Source organism: Pongo pygmaeus, chromosome 13 (assembly GCF_028885625.2).
Source record: "Pongo pygmaeus isolate AG05252 chromosome 13, NHGRI_mPonPyg2-v2.0_pri, whole genome shotgun sequence".
NCBI lineage: Eukaryota > Metazoa > Chordata > Mammalia > Primates > Hominidae > Pongo > Pongo pygmaeus.
In genome coordinates this window covers 127,472,962-127,486,055 of record NC_072386.2, presented here as the reverse complement: position 1 = coordinate 127,486,055, position 13,094 = coordinate 127,472,962, and the positions used below count along the sequence as shown (strand labels likewise).

Genomic DNA, 13,094 nt, shown 5'->3' with positions numbered 1-13,094 from the left:
CCTGGTGGCTTCAGAGGTGTGTGTGGGTTGAAGGGCAGGCAGGGGCTCTGGAATAGACCTCACCTTGGACTAACACCTGAGGGCTGCCTCCCCAGGATTCAGGGGCTCAACCCCAGCCTGAGTGCCTGGGCTGGGTGGATCCACAGCAGGACGAAGGGTCCCAGGCGCAGCATCGATGGGGGCTCAGAGTCCTCAGCCCTGGGCATTACATAAAAGCTGTTTATTGACATTACATTCTTCAGAGTAACAAACCCCCTTGGAGGGCCCTCCTGCCGGGATGTCCACGTCCGCCTTTGCTCTGAGCTGGGGTCTCATGTCTGTGGTGTTGGAATCCAGAGCCCTGACCATAGGGGAGTGATTTTGCAACAGAGTTGCATTTCACATCTTCTGACGGGATTCCTTGAGGGAGGGCTGGACCCTGGCACCTGGCCAGCTCCAGGAAGGGTGGCCAGGCCCCTCGCTGCCGCATCAAGAGTACTTGGTGTTGGAGATCTTCTTCCAGAGCAGAGTCTTGAGGTGGCTGAGCACCAGCGAGTGATGGGCCTCTACCTGGCTGGCCAGCCCACTCAGCGTGGTGCAGGTGCGCAGCTGTGTGCCCAGCTCCTCGCGGAGGTCGGCGGGCGCGCCAGGCAGCAGGTAGCCCCGTAGCAGCGCGCACACCTTGGCCAGGTTGGGCTGGATGAGGTCGCCCTTGCACTGCCTCATCAGCCTGTCACATGGGGCCCTGCAGTCGCGCCCATAGGTGCAGTCGGCGCTGTGTTCGCAGCGGCGGCCCTGCAGGAAGCGGCGCACGGTGGCCTCGGGTGCCACCTGCTGCAGGTCGGCCATCTTGAAGTCGTAGGTGGCTGTGTAGCCCACGTTGGCCAGTGTGGTCTCACACATGTAGAAAGTCCCATAAGAGCCGTGGAAGAGCTCCTCCACGAACTCCAGCAGGCCGATGGCAATCTTGGCCCGCCAAGGCCACGCGGGCCCCAGCCACTGCTGGAGAGCACCCTGCAGGGCAGGCGGCAGCAGTGGGCGCAACAGGGGTGGAAGGGCGGCCGCGTGCCAGGCGCCATGCGGCACGCCCTCGGTGAGGTAGAGGTCCCCGCAGTAGCCCAGCAGTCTGGAGGCGTGCTCCTTCTCCTGCAGGGACAGCAGCAGCAGGAACTCGTTACGCTGCAGCAGGGCCCACACGGACTTGGCTTCCGCCAAGGACACACGGTTGTCCTTGTTGAAGTCAGCCATGAGCAGGACCTGGCCAACCAGCGCCGGCAGGGAAGGCAGGTCTCCCAGGTTCGCCTGGTGTTTGGGACCAAAGAAAGGAAAAGCCCGTTGATTTGATGTCTGGGAGCACAAGCTGGCCTTGACCTGGTCCTCCTGGCGGGGTGGTCTGCCGGCCAGACCAGCACATCTGCCAGGTTAGGGGTCCCAGCCCACAGCTACACGGGTGGAGGAGGCAGCCAGCAACGTGTCCACTCACTCTGCTGGCCTGTGTTGCTGCTGCCAGACAGACCTCCCACCTCCAGACAGACCTCCTGCCTCCTGGCAGCCTTGGGTGCACCTGGAGAGCTCGGGGGTAGGCACCTGGGCAGAGAAGCCTCAGAGCTTCCCTGAGGATGAGAATCGGCACAGGGCGGAGGGCATGCACTGGCTGAAGCCCTGGGAAGCGGCCCCTCTCCACAAGCCCTGGTCTCCATTCGGGGCACCTGCCCTGCTGGACCCACGGCCCTTCACTGCAGGAGCCTCCTCTCGACCTCAGCTGCCAGCCCACCGGAGCCCCCAACCCTTGCCCCCAGCCCTGGAGAGGCTCCTTCCCTGGCAGGGCTCATGCCCAGGGGCTGGGGGAGATGGGAGGTCTGCCCAGGGTCCACTTGGGCCCATCTGTGCCTTTGCGCTGGGCATGTTGGTGCCAGGGCTGCCCGCTGGGCACATGACTGTGGTGTGGACTCCTGCCCTGCCCCCCAGGAGAGCTGCCTGACCTTGAGGAAGCTGAGGGTCATCTCCCGGAATTCCTTGATGGAGGTGCCCCGGGTGGGCTTGTCAAACAGTACCAGCTCCCGCCGGGGGGCCACATCCGACCGGGCCTTGGAGTCCAGGGTCTCCTCAATGCCACACTTGATGGTTACATCCTTGTCCCGCCAGAGCCCGCTGTACACCTGGACAGGGCCATAGAGGTCCTCCGTGCAGACGTCCCCCTCCCACTGCATGGGCAGTATCAGCCCCAGGCCCACCCGCCCTGCCAGTGGCTATACCTGTTGGCCCGCGGCCACCGAAAGGCAGGTCCTCCACTCCACCATATGCAGCTCACACAGGTCCTGGCAGACGGAGCCCGAGATGATCCCCTTGCGGTACTGGTCACACTGAGGAGACAGGTGCAGGGCGTGCCGGGCGGGGCAGACACGCCCCTGCCCCACTGAGCCCCTCCCCACAGGCCCGAAGTCCTGCTGGCAGGGGCCTCCACTTGCTGTAGTTGAAAAGCTGCCAGCCCCTCACACAGGCAGTGCCGGGGCCCTGGGTCATGCCACTGGTGGCTGCAGAATGGGGCTGTTGGCTGCAGGGGCAGCCCCGCCAACCCTCCGGTCCGGTCCCGTCCCCACCATCCTGGCTCCTGTAACAGGACGGCACAGCAAAGGCCACTGCCTGGACATGAGACACACACCACACCCAGTATCAACCCCGGGCCAGGGCCAGAGGCAGGGACCTGGAGGCAGCTCTCCCGCCCAGCCGACCCAGCTCACTGGACCAGCCAGGCATTGGCCGGTGAACTAGAATTCACCCTAGTCCCTAATATCTACACCACCAGCTGCCACACGCGCTCTCTCTGCCTGACTCTTCATTCCTGCCTCGGGTGACGCCAGGAGGGAGGACGGCCCCCCTGACTCACGGCGCCCTCCCTGCCCGGATCAGTAAGTGAGACATCCCTGAACTTGTTTCCTATGGTGGTGCTGACTGGACTGCGTCTTCCATCTGAAGGGCCAGGAGCTGCCCCGCCCAGGCAGGGCTTTCCCCGGGATGCCAGGAAGAACAAAAGGGTGGGCTCTTGGTGCCCAGTGATGGATGGTCAGGCTGGCAGAACCTGGACAGGAGTCAGACAAGAGCCACAGGGCCTCTGTCAGAGAAGCAACCCCCCGGTCACAGGTCAAACAGCTGGGTGTCATCCCGTGAAGGGCGCCGCGTCCAGCTCCTCTGCTCCCCGTCAGGGCGAGCTGCCAGCCATTCTGCACTGGGCACTCATGGGGGTTCTCACGACAGATCCTGATGCCCAGAGCCACATCTGCATGGCAGCTTCTGGGTGGCTTTCCACCTCTCCCAGGCGTGGGTCTCCTCCTGTCCCAAGGACTTGGCCTCCATCTTCAGCCTGGCCCAGCCTTCCCCAGGCTGAGGCAGGAGCACAGGCCGCGGCCTCACTGTTTGCCTCAAGTGCAGCCAGGACAGGGCTCACCGCCAGAGCTGACAGTCTCAAGGGTACCCCTGGGGTGGAGCGGGCAATGGAGCCCCAGCCTCTACCTCCTCTCCAGGCCCTTCGAGGCCAGTGCCCAGGCTCAAGCGCTCCGTTGTCAGAGCTGTTTGTCAAGGCTTAGAAAATGGACCCCTGGGGCTCCACAATGACTCCAGGCCTGTCCTTCCCGGTCCCACAGGCCCCCTCCTTAGCCAGACCCCCAGGGAGACATTGTTAGCGGTAATTACATCAGGCCTGGGGCTGGCTGCCACCCCTCCTCAGCCCCCACCCCAGCTCCAGGAGCCTGGCAGCCCCTCAATCCCAGCGCCCCGCAGGAGGTGATGGAGCAATGGAGCTGGCCCGCCCCTCTAGGGGTGGGGGGAGAATTCCTGGATCTACAGCCTCAGTTGCCATGGAGCCTGGCCGAGCAGGCTTGGAGGGAGCTGGGGAGGGGAGCTGCGGAACACCCCGCCCTCCAGGGGTGGGGAGGAGGGAGGATCCCCGCCCCCCACACACCAAGGATGGGGACCAGAGTGAGATGGGCCAACTGAAGGCCGAGGACCCCGCCACGTGAGTCATGAAGGCAGCCTCTGTTCCGGCAGCAAGAAAACGCCGGCTCTTCATCAAGACAGAAAAGGAAAATGAAGGAAAACCGCACACTTGTCCAACCCTCCACCTTGCAGGCAGGCCCTTTGCCACTGGAATCCACTCCCGTCCGCAGACCAGCCCCCTGCACCCGGGGCCCCCGACCAGCCAGCTCCCTGCACCCGGAGCCCCAGACCAGCCCCCTGCACCCGGAACCCCAGACCAGCCCCCTGCACCCGGAACCCCAGACCAGCCCCCTGCACCCGGAACCCCAGACCAGCCCCCTGCACCCAGAACCCCAGACCACCCAGCCCCTGAACCCGGAACCCCAGACCAGCCCCCTGCACCCGGAGCCCCAGACCCGCAGGAGGCTGCCCTGCTCCTGGCACACAGTGGTGCTGGGGAAGGAGCCTGTGGGTGACACTGCTCTCTGCCAGGCTGGGGCTGGGGCTGGGGCTCCGGGGTCCCCCAGGAGTGGGGAGATGGAGCTACCCCCATGGTCCTGGGCGCCTCCCAGCACCTAGCAGGGTGGGGAGAGGCTTCCTCAGAGGCTGAGGCGGGCGTGTGCTTGGCCTCATCAGGGCCCCCACCGCACATCGGTCCCCTCACCACCCAGCCTGTTCCCCGTCCGCAGCAGGGCTCAGTGGGGACTCACGGTCCAGTTCTTGGCCTCGCGAGGGACCTGGTGGAACCTGGGACTGGCCCTGCACTGCTGCTGCCTTGCTGTGTGAACTGGGCCAGCCTCTGCACCTCTCTGAGGCGTCCAATGCCCCCACGAGGCGGGGCAGGGAACCTCCTCTGGGAAGGAGGGGACGTCTCCATGGCCCCTGGGGTGGCTTCAGGAGAGCTGGGCTTGGCCTGACCTCTGGGAAGGCTCTGAGCAGCCAGGGAAACCCCCGCTGGGCAAAGGGCCAGGGCACCCTGGGAAACTGACGCTGCAGCTTCCTCTAGTTTGCGGGGGCACCTCCTCCTGCTCCGCAGCGGCCTTTGTGGTCCGGCACCCAGTAGAAGCTCAGAACCCGCCTGGCCATGTGAATCCTCTGCTCACTCCCACCCGCCCCGACCCACAACACCCCAGCCCGGAGGTCCAGCCCCTCCACCTCGTCGGTCCTTCTAGGAGCTCCAGGGGTGCAGCTGCTCGGGGCACAGCCCTCCCCATCCATGGCCCCAGGGCGAGCCCAATGTGCCACCCTCCCGCCCTGCTGGGCTTAGAGGCCCCCTGGACTTCAAGGGTGAGCAAGGCCTGGTGCCAGAGGCCCAGAGGTCTCCCCTGGGCTGGCATGGGCTCCAAACAAGTCCTGAGCACAGAAGCTCTCCTAGCTCCGGACCCCACACCCCACTCCTCCACTGCCACCTCTGGGCCTTTCCACATGTGGCCCCCGTCAGACATGGCTCTGTGGGGCACAGGCCTGCCCATGCCCACCCGGGTAGCTTCATCCACCACCCAGTTGCCAGGAGAGGCGCCCTCCCCATCTGACGGAGGACATACTGAACCTGGGGTCTCCCTGCACCCAATCCCCCATGACAACCCACGGTGGCCACTGCTACAGGCCAGATCCTTCTATGCCCAGGCCTGACCCCAAGGGGAGTGGAGGCATCGGAACCCTGGTCATCGGGCAGCCTGGGGTCAAAATTCAGTGGGGGACCCGCCCAGTTCTGGGCGAGTCTAGGGTCTGCCAGGAAGACAGAGCTGGGATGACCTCCCCTCTGAGCTAGTCACAGGGTGTGGGGAGGGACAGGGGTCACCTTGGTGTGCACTCATGTGGACACTTTTGCTCCCAGACACACACATGCTCACATACGCCAGGGGACTTAGCCCTGTCTCCCTGAGGTGGAGGCTGTGGAGGACCTTGCCCTGCCACCTGCCTCGGGGGACCCCTGGTCCCAGGGGAGCTAGCAAGGCCACTAAGGCCAGCACATGGGAGTCTCCATCCCGGGCCACAGAGGATATCCTGTGGGGGCCTCCATCCCGGACCAGTGAGGCCAGCACATGGGGGTCTCCATTCCCAGGCCACGGAGGATATCATGTGGGGGGCTCTATCCCGGCCAGTGAGGACACCACACGGGGGTCTCTATCCTGGACCAGTGAGGCCAGCTGCCCACCCCAGGCTTCCTGCTAAACATCATCCCTCCCAAAGATTTCTGGAGTCTGCCCTGCCGTCTGCCCCCAGCCCCCAGCCTCAAGCCTCTCCCTCTCTCCTGGGCCCCTACAGCCGCCCCCACGTCTCCCCCATCCTCCTCTGGACCCCCATCCTCCACATCCAGCCTGAGGCAGCCTCGTACATCTCCCCCGTCCTCCCCTGGACCCCCGTCCTCCACACCCAGCCTGAGGCAGCTTTGCAGATTCCACCTAGAAACCCACGTGCCTCGTGGGCCCTGGGTCTGGGGAGGAAGGTGTCTCCAGGGCCTGATGCCCCAGCGTCTTGGGCAGCAGGGGGCACGGCCCAGTCCCCAGCCCGCACAAGCAACACTTACAATGACCACCTGGCAGACATGGCCACGACAGCGCTCCGAGTAGGACGAGTAGTGCACGTACACCAGCCAGCTGCCCGCAAAGACACCCAGCCAGGCCAGGAAGATGCAGCGGACCCTGAGGCCTGGGAGCCGACCCTGTGGGGGAAGGGGCTGCGTGAGGAGGTGCCCTCGGGGCACCCAGGCTCAGGGTGCTCTCAACCCCACTTCCCACGGGAAGGGCCTCCGGATCCACCCCAGCCTTCCCGTGCCATCCCCTTGGCCCGCTGGCGCCCCCGTCTTCTAGAATCACCCCCAGCTCAGCGACACCCCACTCCTGGCTCTGCCTCTCAGAATCACCCCCAGCTTAGCGACACCCCGCTCCTGCCTCTGCCTCTCTAGGGTCACATACCAGGGGCTGCAGGGGCCGGAGGTGGGGGCAGGCGCTGCCCAGACTTTTCAATGTTATGGGCAGGTACAAATAAATGTCAAAACCAGGGGACTACAGGGTGGCCGATTCTTTCCTCTGCTGAATGAAGATTTTTTTTTTTTTTTTTTTTTTAAGAGGGAGTCTCACTCTGTAGCCCAGGCTGCAGTGCAGTGGTGCGATCTCGGCTCACTGCAACCTCTGCCTCCTGGGTTCAAGCGATTCTCCTGACTCAGCCTCCCCAGTAACTGGGACCACAGGCATGCACCACCACGACCAGCTAATTTTTGTATTTTTAGTAGAGATGGGGTTTCACCATGTTGGCTAGGCTGGTCTTGAACTCCTGACCTCAGGTGATCTACCTGCCTTGGCCTCCCAAAGTGCTGGGATTACAGGTGTGAGCCACTGTGCCCGGCCGAATGAAGATACTTTTACAAACCCTTCCTACCCTGACCTCATTTCATCACATCGTCACCTCCGCACAAGGCCAGGTGAGCGCGCCCACCGCGAGAGACACTGCCCCTGTTTTTCCCACTGTAACGCAGATTGGTGGGAAGTTCCGGCCGGACCAGGTCCGCAAGGAGAACCAGGTTTGGAGAACGGGGCCCCAGGAGCCCAACGCAGCCACATCCTGGAAGCCTTTAAGAGATGCAGGCGGGCCGGGCACGGTGGCTCACCCTGTAAACCCAGCACTCTGGGAGGCTGAGGCAGGCAGATTGCTTGAGCCCAGGAGTTTGAGACCATCCTGGGCAACATAGTGAAACCCCGCCTCTACAAAAATACAAAAATTAGCTGGGTGCGGTGGCTCACCCTGTAATCCCAGCTCTTTGGGAGGCTGAGGTGGGTGGCTTGCTTGAGCTCAGGAGTTCGAGACCAGCCCGGGCAACATGGCAAAACCCCATCTCTACTAAAAATACAAAATTAGCTGGACATGGTGACTCACTTCTGTAGTCCCAGCTACTTGGGAGGCTGAGGCTGGAGGACTGATTGAACCCGGGAGGTTGAAGCTGCAGTGAGCTGTGACCGCAAACTACACTCCAGCCTGGGTGACAAAGCGAGACCCTATCTCAGAAAAAAAAAAAAAAGACACAGACTCAGACACCAATGTTCACAACAGCCCAGCGGTGGGCAGTCCTTGAGTTCACAGCTGGGGGATGGAAGAGCAGCTGCGTCTATCCTATCACACTGCGGAGTGACTGCGCCCTGAGAAGGAAGGAGATTCTGATGTTCACCCAGAAGGGAGGAACCCCAGGACAAGAGGCTCAGTGAAATGAGCCCGTCACCAAAGCACAAATCCTGCAGGACCCACTTACACGAGGTCCCCAGAGTCACCAAAATCATAGAGACAGGGAGGACAGTCGAGGGAGCCGGGGGCTGGGAAGGGACTGGGAGTGTGCGTTTGATGCAGACAGAGCTTCAGTTTGGGAAGCTGGAGAGCTCTGCGGACAGCGGGAGGTGACCACTAAACTGTGCACTTAAGCAGGGTTAAGATGATACATTTTATGCTATATGTATTTTACCACAGTTAAAAATTAAGACCAGGCGCGGCGGCTCACGCCTGTAATCCCAGCACTTTGGGAGGCTGAGGCAGGCGGATCACCTGAGGTCGGGAGTTGGAGACCAGCCTGACCAACATGGAGAAACGCCATCTCTACTAAAAATACAAAATTAGCCAGGCATGGTGGCACACGCCTGTAATCCCAGTTACTTGGCAAGCTGAGGCAGGAGAATCGCTTGAACCCGGGAGGCAGAGGTTGTGGTGAGCTGAGATGGCACCATTGCACTCCAGCCTGGGCGACAGAGTGAGACTCCATCTCAAAAAAAAAAGTAAGCATGCAGCCGCTGGCCCCTGCCTAAAGCTCTGACCCAGATGTCTGGGAGCCAGCTTTTAGGGAGGGCTCCAGGTCACTCTGCCATCCTCAGTCCCTCTGCCTTGGTTTTCCTACCAGCATGAGGAGGCTCAGGCATGGGCTCTAGAGTGCAGGCCTCCAAGCTGGGCTTCCAAGGGCGACAGCCAGGGACAGCTGCATGCCACCTTCCCTCTCCCCAGCCCCCTAGCAAATTTCAGGCCTCTCAGGCACTGGCCAGCAGAGCGGACTTGCCCTACGCAGGGGCTCAGACATCCCTGACCTGCAGCTGAAGGGTGAAGGGTCCAGGCTTGGGGGCCAGCTTCCCCTCAGAGAGGCCCCACTGCTGGCTCCAAGCACTCCCTGTGGCCTCCTGACCACCTGCGGCCAGGGAGAGGCTGCCCACTGGTCACATCCTCCTCCTGGCAGCGCCTGGCCACACCCCCACGTGCCCAAGTCAGAGCCCCCATCAGAGGTCATGGGCTGCAGCCCAGCTTAGGCCGTGAGCAGGGGACTCCTCCCTAAAATGGGGCCACCAGCTCCTCAACGAGGACAAGGCACAGCCCAGGCAGCTGAAGTCGTTTTTTCTGGTTCTTTCAGGATGGGTGGGCCCTGGTCTCCTGCTTCCCCGGCATCCACTCACTGATGGCCGCCCCAGGCAGGGCTACAGAGGGAGGACCCCCAGCAGCTGGGGAAGGGCCCAGAGCTCCAGTAGCAGTGGGGTCCTGGGGGTCCTGGAGCAGAGGACGTGGCTCCGGTGGGGGGAGCCCTCCAGGCCCAGGTTGGTCTCCGTCCCCTCAGACCACTTGTCCTGGGCACTGAATCTGTTTCCGGCAGACTTGCTCAAGATGAAAAACAGGAAAGCAGAGAAACAATGGGCGGTGGGTGTTGTTCTGGCAGGATAAGGTCGGACGGCTCCATCTGGGGTGAACGTGCCAGAGGCAGGGCCACGCAGGGAGGCCCAGCATGGGCGGGGCCTCGGAGGACAGCCAGGAGGAGGGAGGTTGCAGCTGGCCTTGGGCCTAGGGCTGACCCCAGCTGGGGACAGTGATGCCAAGCTAGGGACTTACCCAGTTCTGCTCCCCAGAGCCCCAACTGGGCTTGGGCCAGGGCCTATTTCCGCCTGGCCAGCTCTGGTTCATCCCCCAGCTCTTTCGTTGCTGTTGTTCTTTTGAGACAGGGTCTTGCTGTGTTGCCCAGGCTGGAGTGCAGTGGTCCAGTCACAGCTCACTGCAGCCTCGAACTCCCAGCTTCAAGTGACCCTCCCACCAAGGCTCCCAAGGTCCTGGCATTACAGGCAGGAGTCACCTCGCCCAGCTCTCCCCTAGGTCTTGATCTTCCCCAGCTGCCATCCCTGACCCCGCTGTGGGTCCTGGGGTCCCAAGCAGCTGCTCTGCAAGGCTCCCACAGTGCTCCCTGGCCCACCCTGGCTCCCGGGCCTGGCACAGATGGACGGGCAAAGCTTGAGTGTGGAGGTGGCCCCACCATCCAGGACGTGGGCTGGGGCTTTGCAGGGGCAGGTGGGGACCAGCTCCCGGTGTAGCCACTTGGAGGGTCACCCAGGGGATGGGAACAGCACAGTGGTCCTCAGCCCAGCAGGCTCAGACCATGGGCCGGGAGCCCCACAGCACTAACCCAGAAAAGCAGTTCACAAGGCCAGGAAACTGAGGCCCTCACCACTAGAGGGGCAGGCTGGGCTCCCACCAGGGCTCTGGCCCCGAGCCAGCCACCCTGGGAACAGCCAACACTCCTCTGCTGCCATTCCTGGGCGGAGCTCCAAGCATCAGCATCTCTTCTGCAGCTGCTGGTCGAGGCCTTTCCTTGGGGGAGGGGACCACTGTGCACCCCACCTCCCAGCGACCGGGGTGGTCCTCAGACCCCTTAGCTCTCACCCTGCCCCAAGGCTGAGCCGGGACCACCACAACCTGAAGCCCCAGGTAGGCACAGAGGGTCTTGCTGCAATCTGTGAGTTGCTGGGTTCCATACACTCTTCCCAGAAGGGGAGCTGAGGCCAGCCAGGCCCTGAGCTCAGGCAGGACCCAGGCAGGGTTCCTCCTGCTGACCCAGGACCACCCTGCGGGGGCCAGGGAGATACAGGCAAATCTGACCAGGACTGGCTCCTCTGGCAGATGGCTGGGGTCCTGGAGAGTCGGGGAGGGCATCCCATCAGAGGCCGGGCCCCGGATGATTGAAGCCTGATGGGCCTGGCCTGCATCTCCCCAAAGCAGAAGGTGAAAGGGCTCCTGGCAGCTGGAACCCAAGGCAGCCTGGGCCTCCCCTGCGGACCCGGCCAGGCCCCTGGGGGGGACGGTGACTTGTTCAAGGTCATCCCGGGGTCAGGGCAGGATCCCCGCGCTATGGCTGGCTGATAGGATGAAGGGGCAGGGGGCGGGGAGGTCATGTCCTTGCCAGGGCGTTTCTGTGTGTCCCAAGTTTTCTACCGCAGAACAACACACCTTATTTTTTAAGTGGAGAAAAGAGGAAAGGACTTTTGTGTGGTTTCTGGGCCTGGGGGGCAGGGACCGCCTGCAGGTCGGGGCGAGGGCCTCCAGGCCGCAGCATCCCCGCGCCCCGACCCTCCTGTCGCCGCCACCGCCCCTCCCCCAGCGTCCCGTCCTTCCCGAGCCACTCACCCCCTCCCCGCTGCCCACCCTGGGCTCATGAACCCCTCGTGTCCGAACCCGGGGTCCCGCTCCGCACTCCGCCCACTCCGGGGCTGGAGCTCGGCCTCCCCAAGCAGAGGCGGCCGGGGGCGGCGGGCGCGCACCGCGCTTACCTGCAGGCCCTTGGAGAAGGGGCAGAAGAGCACCAGGTGCGCCAGGCGCCGCAGCCGCCGCATGGTGGGCTCCGGCCGGGACTGCGCGGGCCCCGCGGCTCGCTCGGCCTCAGCCCCGGCCCGGCCCGGCCCGCAGCGGCCGCCGCTCCCTCGCCATGCGGGCCGCGCGCCCCCGGGCCCGCGTTAAAGGCGAGGGCGCGCGCCTTTCTGACGGCCGACGGCGGCGCGGCGGGGCGCGCGGGGGAGGGTCGCGGCGGAGGCGCGCGGGGGCGGGGCTTGGCGCGCGGCCCGCCCTCGACCCCGGCTCGGCTGAGGAGGGGGCGGGCACCGAGGCCCCGCCCACCCACAGACCCCGCCCCTCATGCAACGGGGCTGCGGGAGGGGCCGGGGGCGCGCGGGATGGGCCGGGAGCCGGAGCCGGGGCCGGGGGCGCGCCTGTCGGGCTCCTGGGCGTCTCGAGAGCTCTTCCCACGCTGGAGAGAGGCCCCGTGCGCTGCGAAGGCTGCGGGGTTCAGGGCTCCCCACGCGCGCCCCCGGTTCGAGGCCGCAGAGCCAGGGCTGGTCCTTCCCCTGGGTCCTCAGGATGGGGTCAGTCGCGCGGAGCCCTGGGCTGGCCGAGCCTGCAGCCCGCCCCAGGGTCCGATCCTTCCCTCCTGGCTGAGACCCCACGCCTTGGCCACTCGCCGCGAGGACACTCCCTTCGCCTCCGCGTGGGATGCTCGGGGATGAGCCGCTGCCGCCTCCACAGGCAGGTTCCGTGTGAACAGAAGCTTTCATTGCACTTGGGTAAACACCTGGAGGGGCTGAGTTGGACAGTGAGGGATGTGGGGCGCAGCCAGCAGCTGCCAAGACTCGCTCCCTCCCCGCGGCCGCCGGCGCTTCCAGCTGCTCCGCATCCCGGGCGGCTCTTGCTATCCGCAGGTTTTTAAATTTTAGCCATTTCCCTGGTGGTGGCGTCTCGCTGGGGCTGTGGTTCGCGTGTTTAACACACTTTCTGCGTGCTCAGTTACCACCTGTGTATCTTCTCCGAAGTCCATTCAAGTTTTTGACCATTAATAAAAATCACGTTGTTTCCTTATTATTAAGTTTTGAGACTTCTTTACATTTTGGTTTTAATTTTTAATATCTAGAATGAGACTGGGTCTCGCTGTTTTGCCCAGGCTGGTCTCGAACTCCTGGGCTCAAGGGATCATCCCGCCTTGGCCTCCCAAAGTGCTGGGGTTACAGGCATGAGTCACCCGGTGCCCAGCCAAGACTTTTTTTTTTTTTTTTTTTTGAGAGGGAGTCTTGCTATGTTGCCCAGGCGGGAGTGGTCTCAAACTCCTGGCCTCAAGTGATCCACCTGCCTCAGCCTCCTAAAGTGCTGGGATTACAGGCGTGAGTCACCATGCCTGGCCTGAGACTTCTTTATATCTTCTGGATATCTGCTCATTATTACACATGTGATTTGCAAGGATTTTTCTCCCAGTCCGTGGCTTTCTTTTCATTCTCTTAACAGTTTATTTCTTTTCTTTTCTTTTTTTTTTTTTTTTTTGATGGAGTGTCACTCTTGTAGCCCAGGCTGGAGTTCAGTGGCGCGATCTCAGC

At 63.2% G+C, this 13,094-nt stretch overlaps 1 protein-coding gene across 4 annotated transcripts; it reads right to left on the bottom strand.

Moving 5' to 3' along the window:
• Positions 1 to 205: 205 nt before the first annotated feature.
• Positions 206 to 11,739, bottom strand: DIPK1B (divergent protein kinase domain 1B). 4 transcript variants are annotated; one of them, XM_054501753.2, is made up of 5 exons: positions 11,508 to 11,739; positions 6,482 to 6,616; positions 2,235 to 2,342; positions 1,962 to 2,138; positions 206 to 1,281 (listed from the first exon to the last, which is right to left on the bottom strand). In XM_054501753.2, exons 1-5 carry the CDS (start codon positions 11,568 to 11,570, stop codon positions 469 to 471), a joined length of 1,296 nt encoding a protein of 431 aa, XP_054357728.1. In that variant the 5' UTR covers positions 11,571 to 11,739; the 3' UTR covers positions 206 to 468. The 4 variants fall into 4 exon arrangements, with proteins under 4 accessions (XP_054357728.1, XP_063506133.1, XP_063506132.1 ...); XM_063650063.1 differs by lacking the exon at positions 11,508 to 11,739 and adding an exon at positions 9,802 to 10,398 and having other exon boundaries at positions 206 to 1,125; XM_063650062.1 differs by lacking the exon at positions 11,508 to 11,739 and adding an exon at positions 9,802 to 10,397.
• Between the last annotated feature and the right edge of the window lie 1,355 nt (positions 11,740 to 13,094).